General features: G+C 37.1%; 1 protein-coding gene across 2 annotated transcripts in view; it reads right to left on the bottom strand.

Annotated features, from left to right (window-relative positions):
* GPC5 (glypican 5) overlaps window positions 1-19,711 on the bottom strand; it is a 1,663,234-nt gene that overhangs the window by 1,180,072 nt on the left and 463,451 nt on the right. For both annotated transcript variants that reach the window (XM_069601872.1, XM_069601871.1), the window contains one exon: window positions 14,728-14,853. In XM_069601872.1, the coding sequence (XP_069457973.1) occupies window positions 14,728-14,853 (126 nt within the window). The remainder of the gene's footprint in view (window positions 1-14,727; window positions 14,854-19,711) is intronic.

Raw genomic sequence — 19,711 nt, 5'->3', positions numbered from 1 at the left:
ATTATGTTTAATGATTTTATAATTCATATGAGGAAGAACTATATTAGAGGGGAAAAGTCCCTCTGTGATATAGGTTGTGCACGTTTTCTCCTCGCTGTGGTCACATACTTGTAGTTTCCTTATGGTATGCACTGCTCGGCAAGAAGACAAATCTCTCAGATAACACAAATCTGACAGATTTTCATTCACTGTGATAATAATATTTTATTCTTTAGAGGCGCATATTCAATTTCTTTCTCTTTTTTCATTTTCTCTCTCTCAGTGCACACACATCAGCCAGTATGGAATGGTAAGTTTTTGTTTCCTCCCCAACTTTAAACTCAATATTACTCTCCATGAAGCATCCAGGTTATATCAGTCCTGGCTCAGTGCCTCCAGTGACTTCTTAAGGCGCCTAGAATAAAGTTCAGACTTCTTCCATGACCCGTGCACTCTGACACTTTCCCATTTACAGTCTCATTCCAGAGACTCCTCACACATCACTTACCTCACTCTGCTACATCCATGAGGATTTCCCTCAGACACATGAAGCGTCATGGTGTTTCTACTTGGAAAAATCAGATCTTCCCACATTTTCAGTTTAAATGTGATTTCTCCAGAGAAACATTCCCTGAAGACTTAACCTAAAACCCACCAACTCTAGAACTTCAGCTCCAGAAGAGCACCAACTTGCCATCTCAGTCATCACCTGGACTATTACTTATTATGCTTAATATTATGCATCAGTGTGACTAGGCTTTGATATCCAATACTAATGCCAGAGACATCTTTAGATGTTGCTGTGAAGGCGTTCTCTATACGTGATTAACATTTTTAGATTTTGAGTAAAGCAGATGATCTGCATGATGTGTGTGGGCCTCATCCAATCAGTTAAAAGTCATAAGAGAAAAGACAGAGGTTCCCAGAAAAGGAAAATATTCTACCTCCAGGCTGCCTTGGATTCAAGACTGTAACACTGAACTTTCAACAGAATTTCTATCCTGCCTAGAGATCTAAACAGATCTCAGATTTACCAGCCCCCCACAATCCTGTGAGCCAATTCCTTAAGATATCTTTCTAAATACAGACAATAGATGATGATGATAGCAGAGGAACCAGTAGATCCTATTGATACCATGGGTTCTGTTCCTCTGGATAACCCGAACACAACTAATACATTACTACATATTTATCACATAGAAAGCCCCCTCACTGCAGGTACCATGTTTATACTAACACTTAACTTCTGAAGAAACATGTATGGCAATTTTAGAAATAAGACTTCAAATTAGACAGCAAAGACTCAATTACAAACCAACAGTACAATACCTATTTTTAATACTTTGTAATACTCTCTATATTTACTCCATACTCACAAGAAGACATGCATTTTTTTTGATAAAAATAAGTTAAATATATTACTCTAAAATGCTGTTGATTTACTGATTCAATATACCTAAAATACCTAGATTCTGTTTAGAATAATCTGCAAAGAGGACAATATTTCATTCATGTTTACAACTGTCATTTCATATTTAATTTATGTAAAATTATATGAAAAATTTTATAGCTCACATATATATTAATGACTTGCATGTGTGCATGCATCATGCTAAGTTGCTTCAGTCATTCTGACTCTTTACTGCCCTATGGACTATAGACCACCAGGAGCCTCTGTCCATGGGGATTCTCCAGGCAAGAATACTGGAGTGGGTTACCATGCCCTCTCCAGGGGATCTTTCCGATCCAGGGATCGAACTTGAGTCTCTCATGTCCCCTGCACTGGCAGATGGGTTCTTTACCACTAGTGCCTACTGGGAATCCCCCATATTAATGTCTTGTAGCTTGTGCTTGTGTTAGTCACTCAGTCGTGTCCAACTCTTTGTGACCCTATGGACTGTAGCCCATCAGGCTTCTCTGTCCATGGAATTCTCCAGGCAAAAATACTGAGTGGGTTGCCATTCCCCTCTTCAGGGAATTTCCCTGGCCTAGGGATGGAAACCAGGCAGATTCTTTACTGTCTGAGCCACTATGGAAGCCCCATATTAATGCCTTTCTGGTTAACAGAGTCTTTACTTTATTAGGAGGAGGCCTTTCTTGCTGTCAGAACTGCATAGAATGGGGCAAAGAAATGAGCAGTTTTGTACCAATTTAGATACAATTTGGTTGATTCTGATAGAGGGAACTCAAAAATTAATGATATTTCTTAAAATGAAAATATTGCTTTTTTATAATATAGAAATGTTATGAAAAATTTAAGCACTAAGTGTTTAAAGAGCAAAATTTTCTTATTTGCTTTTCCCTCCCCCCAACCATTGTCCAGAGGCTTTTACTGTTCAGATGAACTGACTTTTAGGCAACTTCCAAAACTTGAGACTCATTTCCTTTATGAGTCTAAAACTCTTGCGTTTCTTATTCAATAGCCCAAAGATTTATAACTTGAATTCTTTGTGGTTCCATTACATATAAAACTAATTAAAGATAGAGCTTTGAAAGTGGATTATACAAAATAAAAAAATAGTCAAAAAAATAATCTGCATTCACTTATATCCCTAAAGGGAAAAAAATAAAACATTACCTCATTTTAGTTATGAGTAAATGAAATAGTCAGAACAATGAAACACATAATTATATTAATCATATAAGTCAAAACATAAAGGTCAGTAATTAAATGTTACATTAATATGTAAGTAATTTCAAATCAAATTTTAGAAATGGATTTCAACAATATCTAGTAAAATTTACTCATTTGTTTTGAAGAATGTATCAGAAAATAAGGATCTTGATGGTTGGGCAAGAGAATATCCTGATAACTGGTGAGCTATTTTCATAAAATAAATGAGACTACACTGAACTCTATTTGAAGAAGGAAGTATTATAAGTAAGCGACTGTTCTCTTTCATCTCTTCTGGCATTTTTTTCTAAAATATAATAAATCATTCACTGATTAATTTGTATCCTATGATATGGAAGGAACTAGACTAAGAAAACATATGTGCCATCTTTATAGATAATCAAACTTACAGCTATTTTACTAAAAAGGGAATAGTTTTTCATTTCTAAGTTCAATATGAAAATGAAGGATAAGTAAGAAACTGCTCAGGGTAATATAAGTAACATAAGAATAGGCTTCCCAGAACCCTTGAAGACTGCTGCTGTTTGCAATAACACAATCTGTAGTCACAAGTCTATGGAACTGTGATGAAATCTGTACCCCTAAAGAGATAACAACTTCTGTGCCAAACAGATGGGAAAAGGTCCTTTAGCTTTCCACGTCAGTGAACTTTTATCTTGTTCTCTCTTCTTTTTTTCATCTTCTTCTCACATAATCTCTGATGGAAGCAGGTAACATGTTAAAAATAGCTTCCTCGTACCATGTCAATCTGGTGAGAAACTGAGTAGTTAGACACACGGTGATGACTGATGTTCAAGCTCATTTTGTTTTAGTGATTCTGTTTACAACATGTATTTCCTTTGGGGATTCAGTGGATGAAGAGAAATGACTTTAAGTGTAGCAGCCTTAAAATTGTCATTTCACCGAAACAATCTGTTGTATGATGTACTTATATTTAGCATGGCTTCAGACATTTATTTCCAGCCAACCGGTAGTTTATTACGATCAACTTTAAGACAGTGATTGACTATCTCCAAACAACTGCTTCAGAGTAAAATATTTTTTCTTTTATCTTTGCAATGCTTTTATTTTGTATCTTAACTTTTAGTTCTCCCTTGAGAAACCTGATGTATGGCATGGGTACAAGACAGATCACAATTCGCCAAAACTGGAGTATTGAAACTGCCTATTATGATATATTTTCTCTACTTCTATCCTCAATGAAATAATCTTTTAAACTATTAATAAGGCATATCTCCTACTTCAAGCCCAAATCCCTAATATTAATTTTACTAACCCATAAACTAACCTTCTTTGTTTTCCATTGTTCTCTAATGTCTTTGTTTTCCAAATGAACATCTTCTTATCCACGATAGAAAACATTCAATGAAGAGAGATCAGTGCAAAAGTGTTTCATTCCTACTGAAGTAAAGGAATATAAACTGCTCAATAAGAAGATTGAATAGTTTTTGAATGTTTACTATGTGATAACTAGTATGCTAAATTATTGTTGTAGATAACATTTAATCCTCAAATATGAGATATGCACTATTTTCAGCCACATTTTAAAGACAGAAAACTGATGCAATTAGAAGTTAATAAATGAGCTTTTACTGGTTTTCTGCATGAATGGCTACACTATAACGGACATGGGAAAGTTTAATACAGAAGTAGTCAGGACACACCTGTGAAGCTTAAATGCAAGTGTTGAGAAGGAGAAGAGATACTCTGAAAGGCTAATGCAAATGTAAATAATGCAGTTTAAGAGTCCACCAAACTTAATGCATTTGCTCCCATTCTTTGTCTTGCTTCTAAGTCAGCTGATTAAACTTCCATCCAGTCTTAGAAACACTCTAAACCATTCACACTTGTAATTCTTGGATCAGTGGTGGTGTCCTCTACATCATATTCTAAATGAGAGAGCTCATATCTGCCTTGTCTATTCACTGTATCTCCATCATCTAGAACAGCATATGTGACAGAATAGACTGTTGACAACATAATTTTTATTATGCCTTATGATTTTTTTTATTTACCGTGTGTGTGTGTTCAGTCATGTCCAACTCTTTGTGGCCTCATGGATTATAGCCTCCCAGGCTCCTCTGCCCATGGAATTTTCCAGGCAAGAATTCTAGAGTAGGGTGCCGTTTCCTACTCCAGGGATCTTCCAGATCCAGGGATTGAACTGCATCCCTTGAGTTTCCTACGTTGGCAGGCAGATTCTTTACCACTAGAGTCACCTGGGAAGCCCAGTTCTATTTATTATGTTTTACTATAAAATTTTCAAACACATTCACAAATACAAAGAACACCCTCTGTAGCCATAATACACCTTCCATGACTATCTACACACATATACAGTACATACATATATGTGTACTTAGTTGCTCAGTCATTTCCAACTCTTTGCAACCCTGTAGACTCTACCATGGGAATTCTCCAGGCAAGAATACTGGAGTGGGTTGCCATGCCCTTCCCCAGGGGATCTTGCCAACCCAGGGATCAGACTCAGGTCTCCCACATTACAGGCAGATTCTTTACTGTCTGAACCACCAGAGAAGCCCATATACATATATACGTTTCATATTTAGTGTGGTCATCTTGCCATGACTCAATGACTGATTTTAAAGCAAACTTCAGACATCATCTCATCTCACCCATAAATATTTCAGAGGTTATTTCAAATGAAGGGATCAAGACCCATATCACATATTACCCCTTTTCTTAAATATTGTTCAAATCCTCTCAACCAAATGAGATTTTTCCTTATTTGAAAGTCTGTCAGATTTTTTTGTGTCTCACTTATTTAACAGTATCTGACTTGTTGGTGTTCATACTGTGAACATACTCTCTACCTGCGTTTGGAATTGAAGTCCCTAATGCGGGGACAAAGTCTTACTTACCTTTGTATCCCATTCAAAGTCAACTGCAGTCTTGAAAATGGAATCTAGTTTCCTGTTTTCTACCCCTCAGTTCCAAATACATGTAAAAGGATGTCAAAATAGCACTTTTGCTGTTCCCATTTCAGCTGAGAATAAGACAACTGACGGCATTCCAAACTGAAGCGCTAGGCATAAAAACAGATGGCTGAAAACATGTTTTCAGTCTTTCACCCTGACGTTCACCTTAATTGTATTAAAGAACTGAGGCTGAAGAGACAAAAGGAGAGAACTTTTTGAAGGAACTTGTTAGACTGCCGTGTCATCCCCATATTCATTCATGCTAAGTGAGAGAGGCGGAGGGATCCTTGTAAGTTGAAGAATTAAAAGGACTAGTAGTTGATCCACGCCTAAGAAAATGGAAGGTGGCCCATGTTTGTAGTAGAAGCTACCTACCTAACAGGAGGGTAAAGAGAAGCAACTCCACTGAATACTGGCTGTACTTCCACCAAAAGCAGGAGACAGAAACACAAAGTTTCTATGGCCTTGAGTGGACAAGAGGGAGAAAAGACTCTCACCAGGAGACCTCAGCAGAAAGAAGCCAGAATTGACCATCAGATGGAGAAGACCAGGGAGTAGACCTTGTCCTGAACACACGGAAGCCCTAGAACATCAGTCTTAATACCTGCCAAGCTAGGAATCATTAAGGAGAGAGGTAAAATAATCAGCCAAACAAATATTCCTTTCTCTTACCCCTTCTCTCTCACTGCTGCTGCAGTGTCCCTCCAGCTCCAAGCTGGGGGAGTCATAAACATGAGCTGGCGGACAAGAAGTCAAGGTGGGCATGCGGACCTGGAGTGGTTCACCTCCATGTAGGTACCTCCAAGACTGAAGCAAAACCTCAGAGGAATGGGGAGAAATGGCCACTTTAAGTGAAGCTCCAATGATCAAGTCGACCTAGAACCTTCTTTTGCTGAATTTAGACTTTCTATGGGCTGAATTTAATTACAGAATTTAGCAACTGCTTATGGAACTAATGACAATTACAAATCCTTCAGACACTGATGACCAAAAACATTCTGAGAATCATTCTTGTGACAGGGAAAAGCAGTCTTCAGAGAGGGTTTAGTGAAAGTTTCTGTTTTCACCTTTGTGTTCCAGCTCCCTAAATGTAATGATTCTGTACTTCATAGGGACAACCGACTCTTAAGTCAATAAGCCAGTGAAGAAAGATTCAAAAGAAATTTCTTGGTTTGAAAAATGAGATACCATGCAATTATTGCCACCTTAATGGAGCATTTCTTAGAAAACACCAAAATGTATATATTGACTTGAGAAGAATGGGTATTTTCCTAGGCTTTAACCCTAGTTTGAAATGTCAGAACTTGAAGCAAAGTTGACAAAATGAGCGTCCTTCTTGCTACCTTTATCCTATCTTATTTTCTATAGAACTAAACTGTAGAATAACTATTTCAGGCACTACCATTTAAATAAAAATCATCTGCCGAGCAAGTGTACTGTAGTAAGATGTTAAGATTGTACACAGTCAAGAACTCTGCACATTTTACGCTCATTTAGAACCTAATACATCAATCATACTGATTCTTTGTCCATTGGCTCTAAACTGTGCATTCTACAATGAAAGGAATTTGACAGTCTCTTATATCTGGGCTTCCTGGGTGGCTCAGAGGGAAAAAAAAAATCTGCCTGCCAATGCAGGAGAAATAGGAGACACAGGCCTGATCCTTGGGTTAGGAAGATTCTCTGGAGAAGGAAATGGCAACCCACTTCAATATTCTTGCCTGGGAAATTCCATGGACAGAAGAGCCTGGTGGGCTACAGTCCATGGGGTTGCAAAGAGTCAGACAGACTGAGCATGCACACATGCACGTATGCACTCTATAATATATCTAAAACCACATTTTCTATTCCTGCCACAAAAGAGCAAAAATGTTTCAGTTCTTCCTATACTGAAGAAGGTAGACTCAGAATTTTGACCTTGGGTGCATCTTGACACTTTCATCCACCACTAGCCCAGGTGCCTCATCTGCGATAAAGACAATCATACCTAATAAGTTTCTAAGACAGGAGCTTTCCTGAGTTCTTTAGACTGTGGTTTCATTAACATGTCTATGGGAGTGCACAGAATGACACAGGCGTGATACTAAGGTTTAGTTAGAAAAAAATCAGTATCCAGAGTCAGCCATAGGTAGGAATTTTTATGATTCATTTCCTTTCTTCTCATTTTTCAGACACTCAATTTCATTTTGGAAGCAAGTATGACTCACCTAAATGTTATCACCAAGCCATACCCCCAAGTCACCAAATCTCTTCTCACATTAAAGCATTTATCAAAGTTTTTTCCTCAGAGTTTTGTTAGCTTTAAAAATTATTGACGTGCTCAATGATACCAGTCTTAGCTTCTCAGATAATACAGAAGCTGTGTTATAAAATAAATTTCAGTAGATAAGAAGATATATGACATATAAATACAAAAAAGTATTACAGGAATTATGGTGAATTTAAAGGTTACAATAAAACACAAATGAGGGGGTTCACTTCACTAGGACTCAAAAAAAAGTGGGAAATTGTTTGGAATTAGCAGATGCAAACTATTATATATAGACTGGATAAACAACAAGGTCCTACTGTAGAGCAGAAGGAGCCAAATTTAATGTTCTGTGATTAAACTATAATGGAAAAGAAAATGAAAAGAATATATATATATATGTAAATTACTGTATAGCAGAAATTAACACAACATTGCAAATCAACTATACTTGAATAATTTTTTAAGTGAGAGTTTGGCAAAACTGTATATAGAGTTGTATGGAAAATAGTATTTAATTTAAAATTATTCCATATTAATGGAATAGTGGAACTATCAAGGTTCATGGCAGATTGTTGTGATGGAGTAGGAGTGGGGATGCCTCATAATCACTCATTTTAAGTGACCTCCAATTCCAAACCAAGTAAGATAAGCTAAAGGTATGATAACAATGATGATTATTACAAAGGCATGCTTCAATATCATCAACCTGATTGAATAGGTAGAAATTGCAAGGGGTAAAAAATAGAAAACAGGCTGGTGTTAAGTCATAAAGAACATATTGCCTTTGCATAAGCAACACAGGAGAAACAGCCAGTTGTTACATTAGTACAATCCTGAGACCTGAGTGGGTTTAACGTAGTCTGTGACATTTGGAAACTAAGCTGGGGTTTTAAAAAAAAAGAACATATAACTGAATGTAGGAAAGTCAGGAAGAAATAGAAAATTTGAAGATGAAGTAGTTTTCCAGATAAATAATGGGTAAAAAGTGGGGGAAAGTGAGATTAAAAAAAGTTATGGCCAGGAAAAATGTCATTTGATGGAAAGAAAACTGATAATAGATAAGTATAAAAATCTCAGATTTCTTAAGGTTTTATATTCTTTTCTGCTTTTTTAAATTCAATTATAATATGTTGACATGGGGCACCTTAGCATAAGAGTTCAAAAAAATAAAAAAACCACTGTGTTAAGAAAGTAGCATTATAGAACATTAACTACATCAAGATGAAGTAGAAATCACATGGATTATTTATTTTAATAGAATATTTAACAGCTACTGGCTAGTTTAAGAGTTGCTACGGAAGTCATAAATTCCTGGAGATCGAAGGAGAGTTACTGGATTATCTGTCTATTAATCAAAAAGGAAAAAGAAAGCCTGGAAATTAAGCAGCTGTCATCTGAACTTCAGTACTCAGAAAGACAAGTGCAAGTCTTCAAACAATCAATTTGCAATTACAGGGAACTCAGCACAGAGTAGGCACTGGCAGGCCTTTCAGAGAACATTTTTGCTTTATGATGAAAAGACGGGAGGCAAGAGATAGAGACTATGTGGATTTTAGTGATACATTTCCATCATTAATCAGGAACTGCTTGAGCTACGTACCTTGGTGCCTTCACAGTGTATATGGTATGTATGCACTCTTCAAAATCATTTGAACTCTTTTAGAGATTGTTTCTTAAATTAATATGCTACAGCTATTTGACATATTTCATCCTCAACCACAAAGGAATTCCACCGCTTTTGATGAGCAAAAAGATGATTTGACCCAGTTTATAGGCCTGTCATAATATTCAAACAAGCTGTATGGTTCTCCTATTCTTTAAGGCAGGACGTCTACACACATAAATAACATTATCAATCATCTCCTTAAAAATGCCTCCAGGAGAAGATATCTTGCCAAAATAATCACTTCACTCTTATAATAAATGATAGACTCAATCTTGGCCACAAATTTATCCTATTGATGTGTTTGGCATAATTTCTCTAGATTAAATCTGAGAGTATTACAACCCAGCATATAAAAGCAAAATAAAAATCTCTACTATCTCCAAATGTGGTACGTGCTGTGTGCTCAGTCGTGTCTGATTCTTTGCGATCCCATGGACCATTGCCCACCAGCTCCCCTGTCCATGGAATTCTCCAGGCAAGAATATTGGAGTGGGTTGTCATTTCCTTCTCCACCAAATGTGGTGTACATTCACTTAACATTCATTTCTTCAAAATTTGATGGCATTACTTATTTCAATCAACTTTGGGTCTCTAAAATGGATCTTCTATTTGGGGATCTTAGTATTTTCACACTATACTTTGTTTTTCTCAAGGAAAAAGCAGCTAATAATTCAGGATTGTAAAACTCATCAGAACTTGACTTTACATTGAAGCCATTTTAGACAAATTCAGTGGTTCAGCATTAAAACATATCCATTAATTTTCTGAAAAATCCATATCATAAAATTACTATAAAAGTCAAAATTGGCTAGAAACAAAATATAAAAATAGTGCTTTTATCTCAAAAAAGAATTATAAAAAGAAGAAAATAATGGCCCATAATTCTAACATCACTGTAAGTATCAATAAATAAATATAATGCAAATAAAAAATAAAGCCTCCCCAGTGCTTTAAGTATATTAGCAGTTTTCACATAACTGTCCAGAAATATTCTATGTGGAACCAATATTAGTATTTTTATTTATTCAAATCTTCTGGTAAAATACTTAATATTCAACTTTTAACTATCTTTAATAGTTATTTGAACTTATTCTGCTTTAGCAAATATAAACATGAATCATTTTTGACTGCCACATAATATTCAATGGTCAATATACCATGTTAACCAGATAGGATGGATATTTATATTTTAGCACAGACTTTGCATTGAAAAAAATTCCTGATCTAAATTTATATCAAAAACTAGCAGAGCCATGAATAAAATTACAGTTTAAGGTACAGATAAGAGTTTTCTCAAGATCGAGCAGAAAAGAGACACCACAAAATCAGCTTACTCTAAAGCATTAGGAAGAAAATTTTGGGGAGAATTCAATGAGATGATTCCTATGAAACCTTAGTTGAGTGCTGGAAAACAATCAGGCTTGAAAAATGTTCATTTGGGAAGCAGCCTAGAGAGGTGGTAGGGAGCTAGTGTGAGAGGCTCATCGGCTGGCCTGGTGGGGCAAGGAGTATATTGGTGACCCATGAGATAGGGAAAAGAGGAAAAACATAAAGGGGAAAAACATCCTGAGGGAAGGGAAAATGTCAGCTAAGGTGATGAGGTAGAAGGGCTATATGAGGGAAAATTAAGTGAAGTGAAAGGTGTTCACAGGAAAGTGGAGTCACACAGGGCTCTTGGGAGCAACTGACAATCAGGAGCCTGGGTAGTGTGGAAAAGAAAGACAGGAGATACAAGCAACTGAGAATAACGAGAATTGCTCACTTTCTTTACCAGAAATGTGGATCCTTACCATGGAGAGTTCTTGCTAAAGATAAGCTTTCTTTATTTATAAACCATGAATGAGGTATTAAAATATATATCATGTAGAAGAAAATATATACTTTTTAAATTTTTTTTATTGAAGGATAATTGCTTTAGAGAATTTTGTTGTTTTCTGTCAAACCTCAACATGGATCAGTCATAGGTATACATATATCCCCTCCCTCCTGAACACCCCCCGCCATCTCCCTCCCCACCACTCCAGGTGGACACAGAGCCCCAGTTTGAGTTTCCTGAGCCATACAGCAAATTCCCATTGGCTGTCTGTTTTACATATGGTAATGTAAGTTTCCATGTTACTTCTTCCATGCATCTCACCCTCTCCTTCCCTCTCCCTGTGTCTACAAGTCTGTTCTCCATGATTGTTTCTCCATTGTTGTCCTATAAGTAAATTTTTCAGTACCATTTTTCTAGATTCTGTATATATGTGTTAGAATATTATATTTATCTTTCTTTTTCTGACTTACTTCACTCTGTATAATAGGTTTTAGGTTCATCCACCTCATTAGAATTGACTCAAAGGCATTCCTTTTTATGGCTGAGTAATATTCCATTGTATATATGTACCACCACTTCTTTATCCATTCATTTGTCAATGGACATGGCTGCTTCCATGTTCTAGCCATTGTAAATAGTTTTGCAAAGAACAATGGGATACATGCGTTTTTTTCAATTTTGGTTTCTTCAGAATATATGCCTAGGAGTGGGATTGCTGGGTTATATGGTGGTTTTATTCCTAGTTCTTTAAGGAATCTCCATACCGTCTTCCATAGTGGCTGAATCAATTTACATTCCCACCAACAGTGCAAGAATGTTCCCTCTTTTCCACACCCTCCCCAGCATTTATTGTTTGTAGACTTTTTTATGATGGCCATTCTGACTAGTGTGAGGTGATATCTCATTGTAGTTTTGATCTGCATTTCTCTAATAATGAGCAATGTTGAGCATCTTTTCATGTGCTTGTTAGCCATCTGTATGTCTTCTTTGGAGAAATGTAGGTTTATCTTTGAGTTAAAAATACTATCCCTCTGGAAAGTTTTCCCAAACGATTGATTTCTCCAGCAGTATTTCCTATTATACAACCCCCTGACCAAAAAATCGAGAGGAATGGGACAAATTGAAACTAGGGCTCTTGCAGCTCTAGAATCAAAGGTATAATATAATGTAATGTTTTATATTAAATATACGCATATTCTGAACTAAATCATTCATTAATTACCATGAAATTCTCATAAGCCCTTGTAGAAAAATTGTTAATACACAAAAATGTTCAATTCTGGTTTGAACAATGGGAAAAGAGAAAGTATAAGTCAAAGTAGAATTTAATTACTAGATCTAAGTGGCAGAAATCTTATTAACATGAATACTGCAGGAACTCAAAATACTATGCATGCTATGACTACTCTCAGTAAAGGCAAGAAAGATATATTTAAGAACACATTTCAACATCCAAGGAGCATGAGAAAAGAGCACTAGCCATGTCAGCCAAATATTTTATTTAAATTTAATTATAGTTCCTACCTTCAGTAATTATTTTCTGTGAAATCAAAGATTTCTTATGAGATATTTGAATATAAACTATAAGTAATCATTTTACCATGCTAAGTCACTTTAGTCATTTCCGACTCTGTGCGACCCCATAGACGGCAGCCCACCAGGCTCCCCCGTCCCTGGCATTTTCCAGGCAAGAACACTGGAGTGGGTTGCCATTTTCTTCTCCAGTGCATGAAAGTGAAAAGTGAAAGTGAAGTCACTCAGCCGTGTCCGACACTTAGCAACCCCATGGACTGCAGCCTACCAGGCTTCTCCGTCCATGTGATTTTCCAGACAAGAGTACTGGAGTGGGGTGCCATTGCCTTCTCTGCATTTTACTATATCAGGAATGTAACCTTTAACTATAATGAATACGATCACCCAGAAATAGTTTTTACTATATGAATTTATACTAACATTAATTATAGTATATGTTTATCATAGCAAATTGAATTTGCTAGATGACATTTTAAATGAACTCATCACTTTTGTGGTAACTAAACTACCTATCCTTATATGGAGTAGGGGTGTTTATAACTCAGAAAATTTAACACCCTATTTTTTGGCAGATTTCTCAATATAAAATACACTAAAACATTCAAATCTGAACACAGCACAGGCCTACATTCTATGACAATCACCAGCACTAGAAACGGAGAAGGCGATGGCACCCCACTCCAGTACTCTTGCCTGGAAAATCCCATGGATGGAGGAGCCTGGTAGGCTGTGGTCCATGGGGTTGCTGGGAGTCGGACACGACTGAGCAACTTCCCTTTCACTTTTCATTTTCACGCATTGGAGAAAAAAATGGCAACCCACTCCAGTGTTCTTGCCTGGAGAATCCCAGGGACGGGGGAGCTTGATGGGCTGCCGTCTATGGGGTCACACAGAGTCGGACACGACTGAAGTGACTTAGCAGCACTAGAAAATCAACTAATTTCCTGCCAATTACTTCGACCAACACTATGGTTTTAGAGAGAAAATAGGACTTTCTCAAGCTCAAGAAATTACTTGAGAGCAGACCAGTTATAGGAAGCGAAGGAAAATAAACTCAAAGAAATTCTAAACAGTGAGAAAAAAAAGGTAAAAAAAAAATTCACTCCTGAGCTTGAGAACAATTGACAGTATATAAATAAACAATGCCTCCAACAGACATACATAAAAGTCCCAGCTCTCTCTATCACTCTCTCTCTCTCCCCACCCCACTTTCTCACATACACTCACAGAGACAACTGTAGGGAGGACATATGAACACTGTGCTGTGTGCTAAGTTTCTTCAACCATGTCCAACTCTGCAACTCCATGGACTGTAGCTCACCAGGCTCCTCTGTCCATGGGGATTCTCCAGGCAAGAATACTGGAGAGGATTGCCATGCCCTCCTTCAGGGGATCTTTCTGACCCAGAGATCAAATCCCACATCTGTTATGTGTACTGCATTGGCAGGCAGGTTCTTTACCAACAGTACCACCTGTGAAACCCATATTGACACTGTGGTGACATAAACACAGAGATTAACAAATCTTTGCCCAGGTATTCACATTTCACTAAATGTCCTCACTTTCTAAATAGTCAGAAAATTAAAGTAAAAAAAAAAAAAGATATTTGAGAAATAAGACAGATTGGCTAGATGTTAAATAATACCTAATAGAAAAAGTGAGATTGTTCAGCAAGCCATAGATGGATACCAAAGACAAGAGAACTTTTAGAACACCACATAATGCTATCCATATTTCTAAAATGTCAAAAAAATCAAATTATTCTTGGACAAACAAAAGAGAAGGAATCAATGTATCCTCTGACCTGTGGGACAAAGTTAAAACTGAAGTAACGCATTAAAGAACAGGGGGGAAAAGAAAGGATAAAAGTGGCTACTAGATTTTCATAAATCACTATACATAAAATACCTTTTTACTATGTCTTCTCCATTCCAGCATGGTAGTCCATCAGCAGCATCTAATTCATTAGCACAAAGCTGATCTGCCAGGCCCCCATAGAATGTCCTGTACAGTCGAAGGCTGTTGATAAATTCTCTGAATGGGAAAACAAAGAGATCAGTTAAACCCCAAAGTTCATAAGAAATGCCAATATAAATGGCATAATGTTATGCATAATGTTTAGAAGGCAGCTCTCATAATTCTCTACTTCTTTTTTTGTACTTCTCTAACAACAGAGACACAAAATACATCTTTTTAAAAATGTATTCAAATTTATTCTCTTAAATAAAATTTTCACTGGGTATGAACTTTATATACATATAGGTCCAAGAAATTGTGAATAGTACGTACACACACACAAACACATAGCACTTTATTTAGCTTCCCTAAAAGCCCTCACTAGCTACTGGTATTTAAACCAGTAGTTACCAGTAGTTAGTGATACTGAGTGAGTGAGTGAGTGAAGTCGCTTAGTCGTGTCCGACCCTTTGCGACCCCATGAACTGTAGCCCACCAGGCTCCTCCATCCATGGGATTCTCCAGGCAAGAATACTGGAGTGGGTTGCCATTTCCTTCTCCAGGAGATCTTCCCGACCCAGGGATTGAACCCAGGTCTCCTGCATTGTAAGCAGATGCTTTACCATCTGAGCCACCAGGGAAGTCCAGTTAGTGATACTAACTACTTTCTTTTCCATATAGAAATGTCAGAGGCATACAACAAGCTGACTGACTGCTTACTGATTAAAAGTTTAGTAGGCTTGGGTGATTCTCCCATCTGGGTCTTCTCTTTGGTGTCTAAGAAAAAAAGCGATACGTCTTTACTAAATATGAGAGAACTCAGGTATGTGACACACTTCAGTAGCATGAAAATAAAAGTGATTGGAGTGAGTAATGTATAATACATTTGCTAAGTCATTTTCCCCTCTCATACTGCTTCCCTTTTCAGTATAGATTGCGGAAAGAGGAAATTCAACAAAACAGCAGTTTTTCAATTCAGAAATCCAAGACTTTGGAGTTTTAAAGCCAATGCTTTGAGGTCCCAAAACCTTGAGTTCTAGCATTTCAAAAGACCAAGTCTTAAAGACTTTAGTTTTGAACTTTTTTACATACATAACTGTTTTGGGGGAAAAAAGAAAACTCACTAGTCTCATCCAGATGAAATGTCCCCTGGACCAAAAGGCAGGGACAGGAGATGGAAATGTTGGAAGGGCAGTAAACTTCAGAAATCTGTAAGATGAGTGATTAAATTACTGCAATTATGAAACCACATTCCCCATTGATACTTTTGAAAGAATTTCTTTGAAAGTGAAATTAAACAGCAGGGGTGGTTATAAATTAGAGCTGGAATAATCAAATTTTTAAAAATTAAATCTAATTTTGAAAGCACTAGGCCTCAAATTTCAACTTGTCATTTTCTCTCACTGGTATTTCAAGAACTAGTGATATAAAACTGCTGGAGCTGTAAAAAACCACCACTCTGTTGGAAGGATAAATACAGCTTTCAAATATGTAAGATTTGCAATCATAGAGAAAATCAGACGTTCCCATGGCAAGTGTCTTGTGAGTATTTAATCAATCTTTTGAGACCCTGATTCAATTTCTGGGTCAGGAAGATCCGCAGTGATTTTGGAGTCCAAGAAAATAAAGTCTGTCACTGTTTCCATTGTTTCCCCATCTATTTGCCATGAAGTGATAGGACCAGATGCCATGATCTTTGTTTTTTGAATGTTGAGTTTTAAACCAGCTTTTTCACTCTCCTCTTTCACTTTTATCAAGAAGCTCTTTAGTTCCTCTTCACTTTCTGCCTACCCACTCCAGTATTCTTGGGCTTCCATTGTGGCTCAGCTGGTAAAGAATCCACCTGTAATGCAGGACACCTGGGTTCAATCCTTAGGTTGGGAAGATCCGCTGGAGAAGAGAAAGGCTACCCGCTCCAGTATTCTGGCCTGGAGAATTCCATGGACTGTATAATCATGGTGTCGCAGAGTCGGATACAGCTGAGCGACTTTCACTTTCACTTTTCCTTAGTAAAGCTTGACCAGACAAGTAATAACAAAACTGTCACAGGAAGCACAAATTTCTAGCTCATGCTCAGTCAAAGAAAAAAAGATGCTCTATCTTCTCACTAACACAATTAAATGATTGTCTATATTTTATCGATTTCCTCTACTAGAAAATAAGTCTCTCCTTGATGGCTATCTTCCACTAATTATAATGCATGAACAAACATCAATTCTCACGCTGCAGCTACTAAAATATAATTGATGAAATTGACTGATTCTTTCTTACAGAGTGGGGTTTAATGAATGAGAAGATGTGTGACTCAATTCCTGATTTCTTTCCAACCACGTGACCACGTGTTTGGAATCAAAGAATCTTCTGGAAATGAAGAGGCCTGGCACAAATGGCTGCAGATGTTGTTGCTATTCAGTTGCTCAGTCATGTCTCTTTGTGACCCCATGGACTGTGGCATGCCAGGCTTCCCTGTTCTTCATTATCTCCTGGAGTTTGCTCAAACTCATGTCCATTGAGTTGTCACGCCATCCTACAATTTCAACCTCTGTTGTCCCCTTCTCCTCTTGTCCTCAATCTTTCCCAGTACTAGGGTCTTTCCCCATGAGTTGGTAGATGTGGAGACTTTCAAACTGATCATGAATAGATATTTTTATGGCCCCTAAAACTCCAACTTCAATCTTGGTAAATGGTGTCCTTCTTTTATTTCTTCTTTCACACACAATATATCGTAGTAGGGAAACTTTACATCTTTATTTTCCAGCCTCCTTTCCAATGCTTCTGTCATTGCCTTAGCTTAAGTCTTAATCTTTTCACTGGAATCACTACACCTGGAGGACATACCTCCCATTTGTTCCGTAACAATCATCTCCCATCCCCCATGAGATTCATCTATAGAAATTCAAATCTGGTAGTCCACAGACTATGCCATTCATTTGCCTAAAGTCATCTATGCCTCTCTATTCTCTACAGCATGAAATCTAGTCTTCTTAGAAAGGTATATAAGACACTCTCTCAGTTTCAGCAACCCAATCCACGGTTTAGGGTTCCACAAAAGTGTGATGCTTATTATTCTCCAAACATACCTCTATGCCTTTGCCCTCATTCTCTCTGAAAGGATCATCTCTTAGAAGACTTCCACTCATTCCATAAACCATCACCTATCAATCATTTGTCACAAAATACTACACACTATGGTGTACCAAGCTCTGTGTTGGTGCCAGGGGTCCACGGCTAAATAAAATAGCTCAGCCTTCTAAGAATATATATCCTGATAAAAATCCACAATAATAATACAGTGTTAGTAAATAGTGTCATATTTGAGGACAGAGAAGGAATCAGGAAACATAAAGATAACATTTCCATGTTTCATGCGAAAAAAGAAGCAGCAAACAACAAGGATCAGGATAAGCAGGGGTAAAAAGGAAAGAGATCACTGTGTGTTCAGAGAGTCATATGCAGTTAGTTTAGCTAGTGAGGAGTGTGTTCATGGGAATTATAGTTAAAGGGAGAAGGAGGCAAGATTGTAATTAGCCATCTTGATCATCATAAGATGTTTCAGTTTTATTAACAAGGTAGTGAGAGCCATTAAAAGTTCCCCAGCCAGCAAGTGAAAGCCATCATTGTCACTGCAGTAATGTGAAAACAGATAGAAATGCAGTGAGGTCACTTAGGGGCCTATGTTGCGCTATTGTTGTTCAGTTGCTAGAGTCGTGTCTGACTGTTTGAGAGCTCACGGACTATAGCATGCCAGGCTCTTCCATCCTCTGCTATCTCTGGGAATTTGCTCAAATTCAAATCCATTGAGTTGAATCTATCCACATTATCCTCTGCCACCCCCTTCTTCTTTTGCCTACAGTCTTTCCCAGCATCAGGGCCTATAACCAAGGGGACTATAACCAAGCTGAAAGGGAGAAGTACGAGAATAGGGAGAAAAAAAAGAAAAAAACACTTGCCAGTCAACATCAGAAAAACATTAGGAACCTAGAATTCACAGGTAAAGTAAAGACGTTAAGATAACTTTTAATTGTCTTCCATCAGGTGACTAATGAAAAGACTGTATTCTTTCCTGATGTAAGAAATAAAGGAAACGTATGGAGGGATAAATTGGGAGATTTGGATTGACATATACACACTACTATAAATAAAACAGATAATAAGATCCTACTCTATAGCACAGGGAACTCTACTCAATACTCTGTAATGGCCTATATGAGAAAAGAATCTAAAAAAGAGTGGATGCATATATATGTTTAACTGACTCACTTCTCTGTACAGCAGAAACTAACACAACATTGTAAATCAGCCATTAAAAAAAAGTTTAAATTTAAAAAAAGAAATAAAGGAAAGGAAACATCACCTTCTCAGTGCCCCCCCACTATATTAATAGTTGCCCTTATTTTGCTCAAGATTTTCATCTTCCCATGGCACATATAACTTTCTATTTGAGCATATAGCATACTTATTTGCAATGTTTTATTATTTCTTATCTGTCTTCCATACTCCAATAAAAAATTGAAGTAGGCAGGGATTATTGTTTTGCTTTGTTCACCAATGTAGCAATGGTAAAGGATATAGTACACTCAATGAGTAGTTACCAAATCAATGAATGAGGAAAAACTAATTAATAATTCATTCCATTCTGGACATATTCAGTTCAAGATCTTTTAAATCTCCAGAGAAAGTAATCAAGTAGAAGCCTATTTTACAAACTGAACATTTATAACATCATCTGGGGATTTGGCCAAAATGTAGATTTGGATTCAACAGTTTGGGAGGGGGCAAGTTCCAAGATTCTACATTTCAAGAAGGCTTTGGATGATGCCCATGTTATAAGAACCATGAATACCATGGAAGTTTGCTGTTGGATATATGGGCCAAAATTGGTGGACTGGACATGTGATGCCAGATTCACCATGTACAGAGGTGGTAAATGAAGTCA

The sequence above is a fragment of the Ovis canadensis genome, chromosome 10 (genome assembly GCF_042477335.2).
Source record: "Ovis canadensis isolate MfBH-ARS-UI-01 breed Bighorn chromosome 10, ARS-UI_OviCan_v2, whole genome shotgun sequence".
Lineage (NCBI taxonomy): Eukaryota > Metazoa > Chordata > Mammalia > Artiodactyla > Bovidae > Ovis > Ovis canadensis.
This window is presented reverse-complemented; position numbering and strand designations above follow the sequence as displayed.